Source organism: Puma concolor, chromosome B3 (genome assembly GCF_028749965.1).
Source record: "Puma concolor isolate L17-30 chromosome B3, mPumCon1.1.hap2, whole genome shotgun sequence".
NCBI lineage: Eukaryota > Metazoa > Chordata > Mammalia > Carnivora > Felidae > Puma > Puma concolor.
Window position 1 is genome coordinate 41600675 of NC_141672.1, and position 18477 is coordinate 41619151.

General features: G+C 36.7%; 1 protein-coding gene across 5 annotated transcripts in view; it reads right to left on the reverse strand.

The window, feature by feature from the left end:
• Nucleotides 1-1132: 1132 nt before the first annotated feature.
• Nucleotides 1133-18477, reverse strand: part of PCNX4 (pecanex 4) — a 40956-nt gene continuing 23611 nt past the window's right edge. For 4 of the 5 annotated variants that reach the window (XM_025919101.2, XM_086709628.1, XM_086709630.1 and 1 more), the window contains 5 exons: nucleotides 14845-15205; nucleotides 11506-11609; nucleotides 7398-8434; nucleotides 6837-7023; nucleotides 1133-3264 (listed from right to left, as the gene is read on the reverse strand). In XM_025919101.2, the coding sequence (XP_025774886.1) occupies nucleotides 3013-3264; nucleotides 6837-7023; nucleotides 7398-8434; nucleotides 11506-11609; nucleotides 14845-15205 (1941 nt within the window). In that variant the 3' untranslated portion in view covers nucleotides 1133-3012. Of the gene's footprint in view, nucleotides 3265-3692; nucleotides 6599-6836; nucleotides 7024-7397; nucleotides 8435-11505; nucleotides 11610-14844; nucleotides 15206-18477 lie in introns of those variants that run through there. The other variant, XM_086709629.1, reaches the window with a different exon arrangement.

Consider the following 18477-nt stretch of genomic DNA (forward strand, 5'->3'; position numbering starts at 1 on the left):
CTTTATTTCATTCTATCAATTTTATTGAAAATTTTCAAAGAACCACTGCTTTCAAAATTTTCTCTATTGTTTTCCTGTTTTCAATTTCATTGATTTCTACTCTTTATTATTTTCCTCCTTTTGCTCACTTTGGTTTTATTTTGCCCTTTTCTAGTTTCTTAAGGTAGGAACTTAGATTATTAAGACCTTTCCTCATCTTTTTTTATATTTATTTTTTATTTTTTAAAATTTACATCCAAATTAGTTAGCATATAGTGAAACAGTGATTTCAGGAGTAGATTCCTTAGTGCCCCTTACCCATTTAGCCCATCCCCCCTCCCACAACCCCTCCAGTAACCCTGTTTGTTCTCCACACTTATGAGTCTCTTCTGTTTTGTCCCCCTCCCTGTTTTTATATTATTTTTGTTTCCCATCTCTTATGTTCATCTGTTCTGTGTCTTAAAGTCCTCATATGAGTGAAGTCATATGATTTTTGTCTTTCTCTAATTTCACTTAGCATAATACCCTCCAGTTCCATCCACATAGTTGCAAATGGCAAGATTTCATTCTTTTTGATTGCTGAATAATACTCCATTGTGTGTGTGTGTGTGTATTGTGTATACAATATACACACATACACACACCACATTTTCTTTATCCATTCATCCATCGATGGACATTTGGGCTCTTTCCATACTTTGGCTATTGTTGATAGTGCTGCTATAAACATGGGGGTGCATATGTCTCTCTGAAACAGCACACCTGTATCCCTTGGATAAATACCTAGTAGTGCAATTGCTGGGTCATGGGGTAGTTCTATTTTTAGTTTTTTCAGGAACCTCCATACTGTTTTCGAGTGGCTGCACCAGCCTGAATTCCCACCAACAATGCAAAAGAGATCCTCTTTCTCCGCATCCTTGCCAACATCTGTTGTTGCCTGAGTTGTTAATGTTAGCCATTCTGACAGGTGTGAGGTGGTATCTCATTGTGGTTTTGATTTGTATTTCCCCGTCCTCATCTTTTTTAATAGCCATATTCTAGTAAACATTTATGTCTGCCTTAGCATCCTAACCGTTCATTTGTAATATTGTTTGCCATTGCCTCATAGAAGTATAGGAGGTACACTCTTCAGGAAAAAAAAAACATAGAAAAATAAAACCTTATAATGATTTTTAATCAACTTCCAAGGTTATTCTCTGAAGCAAGAGTCAGTATTGTTTTCTATTAAGATTTGTGAATCTTAAGGCTAAAGATCAAAGAAAATTTCATCATCCCTTATCTTAAATCTTATTATTACCTAATTAGACAATAAAGCAAATCCACATGTATATTTTTCCAAAGGGACGACCTTGGAAGCATGTTTTAATATCTTTATTGGCTACATTGATCATGTTTATTTACTTTTGAGAGACACAGAGCACGAGCAGGGGAGGGGCAGAGAGAGAGGGAGACACAGAATCTGAAGCAGGCTCCAGGCTCCGAGCTGTCAGCACAGAGTCCAACAGGGGGCTTGAACTCATAAACTGAGATCATGGCCTGAGCCGAAGTAGGACACTTAACTGACTGAGCCATCCAGGCGCCCCAACTTAACTATTTTTTTTAATTGAGCTATCGCTGACACATAACATTAGTTTCAGATGTACATAATGATTTAACATTTGTATATATTGTGAAATGATCACCACAGTAAGTCTAGTTAACATCTGTCACACTTAACAAAAATTTTTCTTGTGATGAGAACTTTTAAGAGCTACTCTTAACAGCATTCAGATGAGTGATACAGTATTAACTATAGTCACCGTGCTGTACATTATATCCCCATGACTAACTTATTTTATAACTGGAAGTTTATACTTTTTGATCCCCTTCACCCATTTCATCTCCCGCCACCCTCCTCATGCAACCACCAATCTTTTCTCTGTATCTATAAGCAGCAAAAGAATGAATATCCTGATGTTATGAAAATTTTTCTACCATTTCTTTCAGTCTTTAGTTCAGATACCTACAACACTAGTGCCCATTAGTCCTACTGGGTAAATCATTCTTCAGAAGCAGTATATTCAACTGAAAAGAAATGCCTGGGGTGCCCGGATGGCTCAGTCTGTTGGGCGACCGACTTTGGCTCAGGTCGTGATCTTGCAATTTGTGAGGTCAAGCCCTGCCTCAGGCTCTGTGAAGACAGCTCGGATCCTGGAGCCTGCTTCGGATTCTGTGTCTCTCTCTCTCTCTCTCTCTCAAAAATAAACAAACATTAAAAAAAAAAAAAAAAGAAAGAAATGCTTAAGGAGCCAGATCAACAGAATGCCCTCTAGTAGTGAACTCATTATGTTGTAACCAAACACTATTAATCCTGAAAAACAAGTTAAACCCAGTTTCTTTCATGTATATCAAAAGGATATGGGGAAAGGAAAAGAAAATATTTTATTGTAAGAGATTTTACTAAAGGCTTTTAAGGTTTCTGAATTGAAGTATATGAAAAGAAAATGAATAGATTATATGAAAATACTTAGACCATGTTAAATGTTAAAACGGCATTAAGTTTGAAAATACTATAAAATTTAGTATTTCAAATAAATATATATACATTTTGCAACTTTCAATAGGATCCATTACCATTACTTAAAAGCACTGATACGTATGTGTGTCTTCTGAGTATGTAAAAATCACATAGCTGCTGACTTCCATAAGGCAAGTCACCTACCACATATTTATGAAGGCATTAAAAAATTCATTATCTAATCTTACACAAATGTTTTGTATTTGCTAAAGCCTACCACAATCCACAGGGCACAAATACTGGCCGACTAGCTCTAACTTTCATGTCAGATCAAGTTTGTTTGATTTTTTTTAACCATTAAGATAGCTAAGAGAGTCAACTTTACAGAGCTTAGCTTTTCTCAGGCATCGGACTTGGAGGAAGAGAGAGAAGTCCAGTGAAGTTATGAGGAATCACATTGTTACTTTTCTAGAATGGAAAAAAAAAAACAAACCCATCTCATGTGATGACAATACGTTTACAAGTCAAAATGGGCTCTAATACAAATGTATGTGGAGAGGTTTTGAAGAATAAACTGGATATCCCAGGGGAGGATCAGCTGCTTGTACCGTAAGGTTTCTCAAAAGTAGTGGATGAGCTTGGATACTGTATCGTTCCTCATCATCGTTTGTGGCATAAAGCAATTCCCAGGAAAGATTGGCCCACTGGCCTCTAACAGCTTCAGCATTTAACTTCCCAACTTGGACCAGCAATTCTTGAAGGCTAAGTACTCTCCCAGTGTAAACTCCCTTTAAAGTATAAAAGGGGGACAGGAAAGAAGAAGAAGAAAAAAAAAGAGATTATGTTCAGGTCATTACATTTTAGTTGTAAACTTAGAAAAAAATTCCATTGTGCTTAGGCAAACTTAAAACAGAAAGTGGTGTATTAAAACGTACACATGAGTTGCTTGTCTTCAGAATCAAGAATCACCTCTCTTTGGTAGCTCTCTGAATAAGCTTGAAATGATAGCCACTCATTCAATGACCCAAATGACAAAATCTCAGCTACTTCTATTTCGTTTCCTTTTCTATTCCTTCACCCTATCTGGCCTCAACAATGCCTAAGTCATAAATCCTAGTTGTTGGACAATCACACAATAGGCTCTTTTTAAAAATAGCTTTATTGAGATATAATTCACATTTCCATACAATTTACTCATATAAAGTGTGTGATTCACTAGTTTTTTCAAATGTATACAACTATCTCCATGACTTCAGGACATTTTCATGACCTCAAAAAGAAACCTTGTACTCTTTAGCTATCACCCTCCTATCCCTTCATTCTCCCAGTCATAAGCAAACACTAATGTACTTTCTATCTCTATAGTTTTGTCTTCTGTGGAAATTTCATATGAAAGGAATCATATACTATGTGGTCTTTGGGACTGGCTTCTTAGCATTATGTTTTCAAGGTTCGTTAATGTTGCAACATGTGTTAGTACTTCATTCCTTTTTATGGTGGACTAATATTCCATTGTATGGATAAACCACAATTTACTTATTCATTCATCACGTGATGGATAGTTGGGTTGTTTCCACCCTTTGTCAGTCATAAATAATGCTGCCATAAATATCCATGTACAAGTTTCTATGTGGATCTATGCTTTCATTTCTCTTGGGTATATACCTAGGAGTGGAATTACTGAGTCAAATGGTAACTCTAAGTTTAATCATTTAAGAAACTGCTAGAATGTTTTCTGAATGTTGTACCACTTTACATTTCTGCTAGCACTGTATGAGAGTTCTAATTCTCCATATTCTCATCCAACAGGTATTATCTGCCTTTTTGATTTCAGCCATCATAGTATGTCCTTGTATGAAGTGATACCTCATTGTGGTTTTGATTTGCATTTCTCTCAAGACAAATGATGTTGAACATCTTTTCATTGGCTTATTATTGCCCCATTTGTATATCTCCTTTTGAAGAAATATCTATAGAGATCCTGTGCTCATTTTATAATTTGCTCAGATTTTAAATAAAAATTTTTTTTATTGAGTTGTAAGAGTTCTTTAAGTATTCTAGTAACAAGTCCCTTATCAGATATATGCAAATGTTTTCCCCATTCTCTGAGTTGTTTTTTCACTCTCTTGATGGTGTCTTTTGAAGCACAAAAGTTTTTACTTTTGATGAAGTCCTATTTATCTATTTTTGTTTTGTTTGCATGTTTTCAGTGTTATATAATGTTATAATGTTACTGTTACTTGCTTAGTTTAGTGAGTGGCTGACTGACCTTAGTGAAGTTAATCCCTACCTCTCCCACAAGGGTGAAGCCTTTGATGTGGTTCCTCAGGGAGTGCAGCCTGTGAGTGTCCCCAGTTACCATGAGATGGCAATGGGCTTAGCAGGGCTCTCTCCATCTATCAAGTGCTCACACCCAGCTGCTAATAAGCTCCTATGATTGCCAGGCGGCTGCTTTGTTTTCAACAATGACCTGCAATGTAAATCGCTTCACAGATTGACCCAATTAAGCTTGGCTCCTATTTTTGATCACAGGAAGGCTCTTCTCTATGGTTTCTTTCCCTGGTTTTGTTCATCTACCCAGCCTACAGTTTAGTTTATATCTCTAACAAATTTACCAATAGCCCCTTAATGACTTTTTTTTAATGCTTTATTTATTTTTGAGAGAGAGCATGAACAGAGGAGGGGCAGAGAGAGAGAGAGGGAGACAGAGAATCCTAAGCAGGCTCCGCTTTGCCAGTGCAGAGCCCGATGTGGGGCTCAAACTCACTCATCAGCCAACTGAGCCACCCAGGTGCCCCAATCCCTTAATTACTTTTTACCACAAGCTCCGTTGTTTTTGAGAGCATCTTAGGTGTCAATGTCTCCACACTGTTGCAGATAAAATAATTTCCTTTGGGAAGAGATGTAGAGATCTCTCTTTTTTAATGATCTGCATCTCCCACTGGGCAAAATCTGAGAGCCAGAGCTCTTTATCTGGGGGTGAGATAATGGCATGTCTCTCTTCTGAGAGACAGCTCTGCTTTAGGACATAGAAGAAGGGCAGTAACCTCAGGTCTTCCTGGTTTGCCTCTCCCAGTGTGGAACTTCCACCTGCCAAGCAGGTAAGGGTGGTCAGGTCCCCGTTATTCTCAGTGGCACGAAGTCCAGAGTAAAGCCTCCATCCAAAGAGATAGGCTGGCCAGAAAGCAGTTCTCACCTCTTGACCACACATGCCCAGAACCTAGCCTCACAACAGGTAGCTGGAAGTAAGGTAAGAAGTGCTGAAGCCCTGCCTCTCCCAGGAAAACAGTCCTCCAACCAGGAGCTGAAGTGAGAGGGAACCCTTCTTGACTGTATCAATGCGAGCAGAGCTTGTCTTGCTGAGTTGGGAAAAATGGGTCTTGGTTCAAATACTTCAGTCTCTCACTATTCTTACTGGGTTTTAGTTAGTACTCTTGAATAAATGTTTTTTCATTTGCTATATGCCCTTAGCACCATTTCCAAGTCTTTAAATGGTTTTTCAATGTAACTTTCATCATTCTTGATTGGGAGCACATCTGTGAAGCTCCCTAACCTGCAATGCCAGGTGTGAAGCCTACAATGAGCATGTAACATTGACTCATATTGTGCACACTTGATAACATTTTAAATGTAATGAAAACAGGCACTATTTTCTTTAAAAAAAAAAAAAAAGTCATTATTTGGAGTCTCCCTGAATTTTCACAGGTTAGATTTGCTTCAAATAAAACATGGATGGTGGCAAAAGGAATGCTTTGCCACTTATAAATTAGTTTTTCTTCTAGGAGTCCAATCCAAAGTGATACTCAAATTTGGCATAGGAATCTAATCCATTTAGTCAAATATGCTATAGTAAATTAAATGAACTTTACTTGGCTATCCTATAGGTCAGTTACTGCACAATGGCCACACATTTTTAATTAGGTTTGCAAAAGTAAATAACCAGTCATTCTAGGATTGTACTATGTTGGCCGTAAAGTCATGACTACAAATACTTTAATAATATGATTAATATATCCATCCCAGAATGTTATATCTCCATCACTTAGTTCAAGTACTTTATAACTGGTTTCCATTCCTTAAGGCTAATATACGAAATGTTTAAAAACACATTTTTAGGGGCGCCTGGGTGGCGCAGTCGGTTAAGCGTCCGACTTCAGCTCAGGTCACGATCTCGCGGTCTGTGAGTTCGAGCCCCGCGTCGGACTCTGGGCTGATGGCTCAGAGCCTGGAGCCTGTTTCCGATTCTGTGTCTCCCTCTCTCTCTGCCCCTTCCCCGTTCATGCTCTGTCTCTCTCTGTCTCAAAAATAAATAAACGTTAAAAAAAAAAAACAAAAAAAAAAACCACATTTTTAACCTTACCATATTAGAATCATACCCCAGAGAAAACAAGTATGGTTTTTCTTGTACAACTGCTTCCTTCCACTTTTCATCAGATACCAAACCAATGTACCAGTCAGTTTCATATTCTTCAAGGCAGTTAGTCAGCTCTTTAAAGTCTTCTATTGGACCTAAACTTGCTTTATCAATCATGAGTTTCAGAGTATACCTTAAAAATGGAGAAACAAAGAATTTTAAAATTTTTAATAAAATTTATAAAATCCACTTTATAGACAAAATAGATTTTATTCAATCAATATTCTTAAGACATTGAACTAAAATCCTACATATTTCAGGGAGAAATGATGGAGTGAAGTGAAAATGAAGAAATTCAATAAGCCATACGAAAAATAGGTTCTCCACATAAATAAAAGGATGTAGAAATTAAAGTACTCTTGATATAATCACTATACGTACTAAGCATTTGTTTTTCATTTTTAGGAAAGTGATTATTTTTTACAATTAGAAAAAGTTCCTCCTTCTAGTTATTTGAAAAATCATTTTTCTGCCAGTTACAATTTGTATATAATCAAAATAAATTACCTGAAAGCTTTCAGTGCTAGTTGGAACAGTTCCGGCTTTTCTGTAAGCCAATCCAAGGCAAGGGACCAAGGCAAAACACCACTATAAACTCTTAATATATGACCAGGACTGGGAACCATAGTATCTACTCCAAATAAACTAAAATAACAAGTCATTACGGCATGAACATAAAAGTCTCTTAAAACTCTGTCCTTTGCGATTTCTTCCAGTACATTTGAGGCATTTTCTTCTGAATGAAAACATTCCAACTGCTTTAAAACAAACTGGTACCACTCTTCTGGAAATAATGAGCTCATCTCCCTCATTTTGGAGTTAGGCAAACAGTTAGACGTCCACTCTTCAGGTAAGCTTAACAAGTGAGAATGAGAACAACTGAACTCCATGAGAGGGATATATGCCACATCTTCTTGTTTTCCTTTGTCAACAACAGGATATCCCAATATAACTGCCTTGTAAAGATTATTTTCAGGAACTGTGCCTACTGAATGATCAGCGACCCCCTGTGATTCTACTGATCCCGGAATAGGCAAATTTACACCTGATACAACTTTCAATTGATCTTTTTCTTCTTTTCCTTTTTTGATAGTTGGCTCATCACCAAAAACATTATCATCAGACCAATCATCCAAAATTTCTGAATTTAAACTATCTGTGTCTTCTAGGGATTGGGTTTGTGGTGAAGCATTCAAAGCAGGCAAGATTAGTAGAGATTCTTTCCCTTTATTTTCAGTTTTGTGAATAACCTCCTGCATGCTGGGCCTTCTGGAACAGTGTTGAAGAAGTATCCACACAAGTACCTTAATAAGGTCACCTTTAAATTCTTTTAAGTTATCATGAGAATCGATTATGCCAGATAGAACATTCCTGGCATCAGAATAGAGTTTTACTGGCAAAAGGATACAGGGTGTCAAGACATTTCCAAAGTGTTCATTAACAGAACATACTCTTGCATATTTTTGTTCAAAGGCACTTTGAAAAACTTCATCAACTCTTTGAGCTTCAGCAGTATGACAGGATGTCTCTTGCAATTCTAAGCCCTAAAGATGAGATAAAAAGTACTTGAGTTTATGAGTACTTATTACATAGAAAAAAGCAACTACTTTTGTATATGCCCGTGGATTGGATTCTCATAATGAAAATATGGAAAATGCAAAAAAAACCTCTTTAACTCAAGAGCTACACCTTCACTCAAACTTATTAGTACTTTAGCAATTTGTTGTTGCATATAGAGATGAAAAATAGTGCTACTATTTTAAAAGAAATCATAGAGATGCCACTAGAAACTGGCAAAACAATTTAATTGACTATAACCACAATTTTTAAAGACTATAGGTATGTACAGTTGAGGTTGAATCACACTTAAAGTTTTTTTAAATATAAATATTTTTTTAGAGGGCAAAAGGCAAAACTGGAATTATATAGTATATACAGTAGTTTTGTATCCTACTTTATGAGAACATTATTCTATTGTATGGATATGCCATAACTGATTCAACTATTTTCCTGTTCCAGTTTTTTAATTATAATAACATCATCATTATCATACAGATTTATGTATTCAGTTATTGTCTCCTCCAACTATAATGTAAATTCCATACAACAGCTATCTTTTGGTTACTATTATATCTGCAGTGCCTAAACCAGTACTTGGCACACAGCAAGTATGCAACAAATATATGTTGATAAAATGAATATTATGAATGTTTTTATATGAATTTTATTTTATTTTATTGCATGAATTTTAAACACATTTTTATTACTTTCCTAGAAGGAATCCCTTGAAGAGGATGCATGAAGTCACTGTTTATATTATTATTAATATTGTTGTTTATTTACACATTTTTACAAAACTACCAGTGCCTTTAGTAAAAGGCGATGCTGTCAGGGTGTATTAGGATCCAGGGAAAGAACATGGAATGTGACATCAAAACCCATCTTAAAATCATGGCTCTACCAGGTGCTAGTACTTAACCTTGAGTAGGTCACTTATCTGGAGATTCCTTTTCCTTCTCTTTCAAAGAAAAATAATCCTAGCACACAGGGGTGTGAAGATTTAAGTAATAAAAGTGCTTTGTAATATTTAAAGCATAGAACATATAAATGTTGATAAGATGGCACTAAGCCACGTTGTGTCTGAAAAAATGAAAAAGAAACAAAGATTGCCACTGAAAAGTGTATCTTTACACTACATGTATAACAGACCACAAAAGAGCAATAAAGGACCCACATTATTAGGTATTATAAAGCATCCCATTTTAAAAATAGAGCCTAAATGAAGCAATGAAAATGCCTTCAATATTTTGCATGGATTTTTGCCTTCTCCTATTTGTACAGGTTAGACTAGGTTCTCAAACTTTAGGTGAGTCAGAATCACTGTGGGTCAGTTAAAACACAGATTGCTGGGTCCTCCTCTAGAGTTTCTGATTCGGGAGGTCTGAGGTGGTGACCAAGAATGTCCATTTCTAACAAGTTCCAGTAGATGTTAATATTACTAATCTGGGGAACTGAATTTGAGAACCAATGAGCTAAAGAAAAAGTTTTTTAGTCACCAGCAATTTTATCCAGTCTGTGCTAAGACAAAAAAATTCATTCATTCATTATTCATTCAACAAATATTTACCACAGGCCTATTATGTGCCAGACAGACACTGTTCCAGGGGCTTAGGATATACCCCTTGAAACGGAGATCCCTGCCCTTGTGACACTTACATTAGAGAGTAAAGGGATACAGTCAACAATGAAAATAATAAGTAAATTATATAGTTTGTTTGAAGGAATAAGTGCTATGAAAATAAAGAAAAAGTAAAGCAAGCCAAGGAGGACTAGGAGTGCTGGATGGTAGTGGGAATACATATGGGAATATATGGGAGAGCCATAGTACACTTCACTGAGAAGGTGACATTTGAGCAAAGACTTGAAGGTGGTAAGGGAGTGACTGTGTGAGTACAATTGAGAGGATTCAAGTAGTAGATGAGGCCAAGAGGAAATAGGGAGACTGACCATTCAAGGCCCTGGCTTTCACTCTGAATAAAAAAATAAAAAAAAAAAAAAAAGATTTACTGTAGGGTTTTGAGTAGAGAAGTGACATGATCTGACTTAGACTTTATAAAGATCACTCTAGTTGAGAACAGACAAGAGAGAGGCACAGGTAGAAGTGGGGAGACCAATTAGGAGACTATTGCAATTACCCAGAAAAGAGATAAAGATAGCTAATAGCAGGGTGATGAGTAGTGGTAGGATATAGGATATGGCTTAACGACAGAGCCAACAGGATTTCTTGTTGGACTGCATATGGGACATAGAAGTAAACAGGTGTGAAATGTCACTGGACTAAAGTTCAAATGTTTTGGGGCTGAGCAACCAGAAGGATGGAGTTGTCACCAAGGACTGCTGGGCTCTGGGGTACTCTGATGTCGAGGTCATCTGATGTCAAGAGATCAAGGAAAAGAGAAGGAACCGTCAAAGGAGGCTGACAAGGAATGACCCATGAAATAAGCAAAAAGAAGACATAGACTGTGTCAAATGCTACAGACAGGTCAAACAAGACCAGGTCTGAGAACTGATCATTGGATTTACCAATGTGATAGCCACTGGAGACATTGACAAGAGCAGTTTTGGTACAGTAATAGGTAATAGGGTCAAAAACCTAGAGTAAGTTGAAGAGAGGAGAAAAGAAATTTGAGATTTGATTATAAGCAATTGTTTTAAAAAATTTTGTTTTAAAAAGAAGAGAAAAACATGCTGTAGCAGGTAGGGTAGTAAGGATCAGAAGAGGTTTTTTTTATTAAGTTGAGAATGCATATATAATATAGGGAAAAAATATTACTGAGTCACACTTTTGAGATGCTCAACCAAGTAGGGATAAAAAGAATAGGTCCAGACAAAAAGGGGGCTGGCAATATTTTGTTACTATGCTCTATTAAACAATCAGTACTAGTCTACCTATCAATATGTGCTAATTGAAATATACTTTAAAAATCCTTAGGTGTTTTCACAGGTAATTAATTGATACTCTTAAATTCAGCTATTCAGTGTATGATGTGTCTATAAGAGGTAAAATTTTACACATGTACTATAAAAAAACTAGAGGTTTCAAATGTACATTGACCTTAATGTTAATACAGCAGTAAGTATAGCCACATTCTAGAATCATTATCCATATTAAACGATCCTGAAAACGGCCCAAGTAATGAGACCCAGGTAAGAGGAGACCTAAAACAAATTAGAAAAAAAAAAGTAAGTAATATTCAAGCTTGCTTTATTTTGCCATGTGAATTTTCAAAATTGGTAACACTCTTGGAACTGATTCATAGCTCCTTTTATGCTGTCTTCATGTCAAGAATAGAAACAATTATTCATTGCATATTAGGAGGCATTAAATTAAGGTCTTTATAGGAACAGGGACAGAAGAGAAAATTTATAGGTGATAATACATAAAAATTCAAGGATATATTTTTCAGAGAAACAACAGATTAGAACCTATGTTATATAAAATCCTAAATACATGTTAAATATAGTAGGATAAATATTAAATGTATAAAAGCCAACTTCACATTATTTAAAGCATTTTGGACATTTTTATAAACACACATATAAAGATGTTTTGTGGTATTAAAATTTACATACAATGCTACCTGCCACACTTGTACAAAACCTTTAGAAATTAGTTTTCTCTCAACATTATGTCTCTGAGATTTGACCATGTTGACTGCAAATAGCTTAAAAGTCATTAATTGTACCTGTGGTTGAGAATTCATTGTATGAATATAGCTAAATTTGAATATTCATTTCCATGTTAATAACTATATCCATATTGTTCTAATTTTTCTCTATTATACAATAATACTGCAGAAATTATCTTTGTGCAAGTCTGCTTACACAACGTATTGTGCAGTAAAGAGTTAACACAGGAGAACTGACTGCTACCCTTTGAAAGTCCTGCTTACAAAACTGGCTGATGGCTGGCACCTGGGAACTTGTATTTCAGAAGAATCCTCACCATTCTCCCTGATAAAAGTCTCATTGTGTCTAAACAGTTTGTGCAAACAATGCAGTTTATACTGAATACTTGCTTTCCTTCTGTGAGTCTGGAATTTTGGTACATGTTAGGCAGAAGGTGCCTACATGACAAAGCCCCAGTAAAAGCCCAAATAACTGGTAGTCACCATACCACACATGTTGTGACAACATGTGTGTGGGGTCTTAAGCATGTTCTGTGTGACTCCATCGGGAGAGGACATCTGGAAACTTGCACCATGTCTTACCACATATAACTTTTCTTGATTTTGTTCTGCAGCCTTTTACTGTAATAAACCTTAGCTGTGAATACAAATATACACTGAGCTCTGTGAGTCCTCTTAGTAAATCATCAAACCTTAGTAAACTTTGGAACCCCCAGAACACATGTGCAAGAGTTTCTCCACAATTAGAATCTAATTAGAACTATGGAATCTAAAACTGAATCCCTAGGCCATAGGATATGTGTATCTTTACTTTACTACAGACTATTAGTTTACCCTTCAAGGTGGTTGTATGAATTTATATTCCCTTCCAGCAAATTCCAGAAAATTCCTGTTCCTCATAGCCCAGCCAGTACTTGGTAATGTCTAACTTTTATATTTCTGCCAATCAGACGTGTGTGAAATGTTACCGCATTCTTTACCACTGCCCCCCAGCCCCACCAGGAATACTTTATGACACACTCTTGGCTGAATGTAACTGATTTGATAATAAAGTATAATTTCTACCTTACTGCTAAGTTATTTATTACTTCAAATGTGAGTCAAGCCTCAGGTATTTTTTAAAGTGGCATAGTATTATATAATAAACATTAATTCAAACTGGATGAAAAGATTAAAAATGTAGAATACTTCCTATGAAAAAGAAAAAAATGATTATTCATTAAAAAATTTGTACTACATGGGGCTCCTGGGTGGCTCAGTCGGTTAAGCATCCGACTTCAGCTCTGGTAATGATCTCACAGTTTATGGGTTTGAGCCCTGCATTGGGCTCTGTGCTGACAGCTCGGAGCCTGCAGCCTGTTTCAGAATCTGTGTCTCTCTCTGCTGTGTCTTCCCTGCTCGTGCTGTCTCTCTCTGTCTCTCAAAAATAAGTAATGTTAACAAATTTTTTTAATAAAAAAAAATGTATACTACAAAGTTTTTCCTAAATTAGTTCACATATTTTATTTAAAAATTTTTTTAATGTTTATTTTTGAGAGAGACACAGACAGACCGTGAGAGGGGGAGGGGCAGAGAGAGAGGGAGACACAGAATCCCAAGCAGGTTCTAGGCTCTGAGCTGTCAGCACAGAGCCCAATGTGGGGCTCAAACTCATGAACTGTGAGATTATGACCTGAGCCAAAGTCGGACGTTTAACTGACTGAGCCACCTAGACGCCACACCTCACATATTTTAGATAACAAATAATTAGGAAATTCAATCCAAGTAAGCATTTCATTAAAATTCTAATTTGAGGAGTGCCTGGGTGGCTCAGTTGGTTAAGCGTCTGACTCTTGATTTTGGCTCAGGTAATAATCTCACGGTTTGAATTCAAGCCCAGCATCGGGCTCTGCACTGACAGTATGGAGCCTGCCTGGGATTCTCTCTCTGCCCCTCCCCAACTCAGGTGCATGCTCTCAAAAATAAATAAATACACTAAAAAAAAATTCTGATTTGAAATTAACCTTCTGCCTAGAACCAGTTTGCCAAGATGTCACTAGATATTTCTAAAACAAGTTTCAAGGGCTAAGGTAAATAATGGTAGGAGATAACACACTTCTGGCATCAGCTTGTACTTTATCTAAAACCAACCTCAAGAAGTGCAATATAGTTGAATTTTTAGTTAGTGTACAATGAAAGCATTAACTCATAAAATTAGTTTATCCTCATCAAAAATATTTTTTCTTGCTGATATTTGCAAAGTATTTCATTTTGGGAGGCTACTGATCATTGGCCATAGCTTTTGTCATCTTGCCCTGTAACCTCATCAGACTGCTTACATTGTTATACAATAACTAATAAGGTATGAACAAACTCCCTTAAACCCTTCAATCTGATATTACATAAAGCTAGTTTTTAATCTTTATGGATCTAAGCCATTGCATTTGCTTGATGTGAACTCACTATAGATTCATGGAAGTTCTGGTAGATAAGGTTTTTTCATGTTTCAGTGGTAGGACTATAACCTGATTTTATCCAAGAAAATGTTTTAAAAAAACTGTCAAATCACCTTGATGAAATTTTCCCTTATTATTCTTATTTTGTGACTTTATTTACACCTCAAAATAAGAAGCAAGATATACACTTCTATTTCATATTTAGTCCTTCTGCCATATATCATAGTATTAGAATCTATATAATGGTTGGATCAAAAGATTTTTTCTGTATATTTTTTTGTACTTTAAATGCATTGGTGAAGATTTTGTGAGCACAGCCCATTTACTTACCTAAACTTCCAGCTGCCATTGCAGACTGCAGTGCAGTGGTCAAATGTGGGACCATCTGGTAGTAGTATACTGTATCTGCACACATGCAGGCTGTGGTGCCCACTGCTCCTGGCCAACTCTGAACAGGTCGGGGAAAGCCCACCAAGAACAGAGGAAGGGTGAAGAGGGGGAGTAATGGAGAGGAGAGTAGTGTAGAAAAAACTATGAAGACCAGCACAAATGGAGAGAAGACAATGTTGAGTATACATAAAGTGGTGGTTGACTTCCGACGTTTTTTCTCAGTCCACGATGCAAAAAGTACAGTCACGGCAAACTGCAGTTTAGAGATGAACTGAATCAGACGATCACGCATGATACCAACCTGCAGAGATGGAAAAATGATTTTTTTATTCTTAAAGACTTCATGAATTTTCAAGGTCATGTAAGAAAAACTGTATGATTTTATTATTGCTGCAATATTTTTGAGGAAATAGGTCTTGTATGAGATACTTGTTATAATTTTCTCCAACCTCACAAGTAATAAGTGAGTCTACATTTATTTACTTTTAAATAATTAATTACTTCTCTTTGAGAGAGAGAGAACATGTGTGAATGGGGGAGGGCAGAGAGAGAGGGAGACAGAGAATTCCAAGCAGGTTCCGCACCATCATCACACATCCTGATGCAGGGCTAGAACCCAGGAACCACAAGATCGTGATCTGAGCCAAAATCAAGAGTCAGTCACTGAAAGGACTGAGCTACCCAGGTGCCCCATGAGTCTACATTTTTAAAAGTTTGGGCTCTCGGGGTGCCTGGGTGGCTCAGTCAGTTAAGTCTCTGACTCTTGATTTCGGCTCAGGTCATGATCTCATAGTTTGTGGGATCAAGTGAGCCCTTCATTGGGCTCTATGCTGACAGCATGGAGGCTGCTTGGGATTCTCTCTCTCCTTCTCTGTCTGCCACTCCCCTGCTCACACATGTGCGTGCTCTTTCTCACACAAAATAAATAAATAAACTTAAAAAAAAGAGAGAAAAAATAAAAGTTTGGGCTCTCTATAAAAAACTAATACTAAAGAGAACCAATAGAGTGCTAGCTAGATTTTTTTTTTTTAACGTTTATTTATTTTTGAGACAGAGAGAGACAGAGCATGAATGGGGGAGGGGCAGAGAGAGAGGGAGACACAGAATCCGAAACAGGCTCCAGGCTCTGAGCTGTCAGCACAGAGCCCAACGCAGGGCTCGAACTCACGGACCGCGAGATCATGACCTGAGCCGAAGTCAGCCGCTTAACTGACTGAGCCACCCAGGCACCCCTTGATCTTAAGGTTGACTAAGTTTTGCATTACATGCTTGTTAAGTCATGAGAACCAGAAGTGGTAAATAATTAAGCAACTATCCTTAATTTATCATTATTTTAGAGAGTATTTTATAGATTAAGAAACAGAAGTCATAACTTAAGACAAACCTTAATAGATTGAAATCATACCAAGTATGTTCATACAAACCATGCAAAGTATGTTCTTTAAAACAGAATGAAGTCAACAACAGAAATAAATAAATAATTTAAAAATCTTGAAATTAAAAGACACATCGCTGGGGCACCTGGCTTGCTCAGTTGGTAGAGGATGCAACTCTTTTTCTTTTTTTTTTAATTTACATCCAAATTAGTAAGCCTATAGTGCAACAATGATTTCAGGAGTAGATTCCTTAGTGCCCGTAGAGCATGCAACTCTTGATCTTGGGGTTGTAAATTCAAGCCCCACATTGGGTGCAGAGATTACTTAAAAATAAAATCTTAAAAAAAATTAGAAGACATATTGCTAAATAGCCAATGGGTCAAAGAAGACATCACACAAAAAAATGAGAAAACATTTTGAGATGAATGAAATAAAAACACAATATGCCAAAACTTGTGATACAGCTAAAACAGTATTCAGAGGGAAATTTATAGCTAGCTTTAAGTGCCTATGTTAGCAGAAGAAACATCTTAAATCAATAACCTACTCTTCTACCTTAGAAACTAGAAAACAAAGAGCAAACTAATCCTCAAGTAAGCAGAAGGAAGTTAATAACAAAGATTATTAGGGGCGCCTGGGTGGCTCAGCTGGTTAAGCATCCGACTTCAGCTCAGGTCATGATCTCACAGCTCGTGAGTTCGAGCCCCACATCAGGTTCTGTGCTGACAGCTCTGAGTCTGGAGCCAGCTTTGGATTCTGTGTCTCCATTTCTCTCTCTGCCCCTCCCCTGCTCACGCTCTGTCTCTCAAAAATAAACATTAAAAAAAATTTTTAATAATAAAGATTAACAAAAATTAATAAAATAGAGACTATTTTAAAAAATCGAGAAAATCAATGAGACCAAAAGCTGGTTTTTTGAGATCAACAAAACTGACGAACCTTTAGCTATACTGACCAAGAATAAAATAGAGAAGACTCAAACTACTAAAATCAGGAATGAAAGAGATAATTTTACCACCAATCTTACAGAAAAAAATTAGAAGGATTATAAGAGAATACTATGAACTGATAAATTTGATCACTTAGATGAAACTGACAAGTTCCTAGAAAAACATAAAGCAACTCAAGAAGAAATAGAAAAACTGAATAGACCTGTAACAAGAAATTGAATTTGTAACTTAAGAGCTACCCACGGGGCGCCTGGGTGGCGCAGTCGGTTAAGCGTCCGACTTCAGCCAGGTCACGATCTTGCGGTCCGGGAGTTCGAGCCCCGCGTCAGGCTCTGGGCTGATGGCTCAGAGCCTGGAGCCTGTTTCCGATTCTGTGTCTCCCTCTCTCTCTGCCCCTCCCCCGTTCATGCTCTGTCTCTCTCTGTCCCAGAAATAAACGTTGAAAAAAAAAATTAAAAAAAAAAAAAAAAAAAAGAGCTACCCACAGAGAAAAACTGTCTCAGATAGCTTCCATATTACAAAATACCACATACTACAAAATATTTAAGATACATATCAAATATGATCAAACATTTAAGAATAACTAGTATGAAATTCCTAACTCATTCTATGAGGTCAGTGTTATTTTGATATCTAAACCAAAGACATGACAAGAAAAGACAGCTACAGATAACATATAAATATTAACCACACAAAAATACTAGCTAACAAATCCTGCAACATATAAGCAGGATTATACATCACAACAAATGGGATTTATTCCTGGAATGCAAGATTGGTTTAACAACCAGAAGTCAACTTATTATGCCATGTTAACAGATTAAAGGACAAAAATCACATGACCATTTCAATAGACACAGAAAATGCATCAGACAAAATCCAATACCCTTGATGATAAAAAGATTAACCAGAAATAGAAGGGAGCTGTCAACCTGAAAAAGAGCATCTACAATAGCTGATATCATGTCTAATGGTAAAAGAATGACATCAACTTAATAGAGAAAGATGGAATATGCTTTCCTCATAAGATGTCCACTCTTCTATTCAACATTATACTGGAGGTTCTGGACAGGGCAATTAGGTAAGAAAAAGAGATGAAAGATATTTAGATTGGAAAATAAGTAAAAAATACCTCTACTATGAACACCTGGTTGGCTTAGTCCGTTAAGCATCTGACATCAGCTGAGGTCATGATCCCATGGTTTGTGAGTTGGAGCCCTGTGTCAGGCTCTGCACTGTCAGTGCAC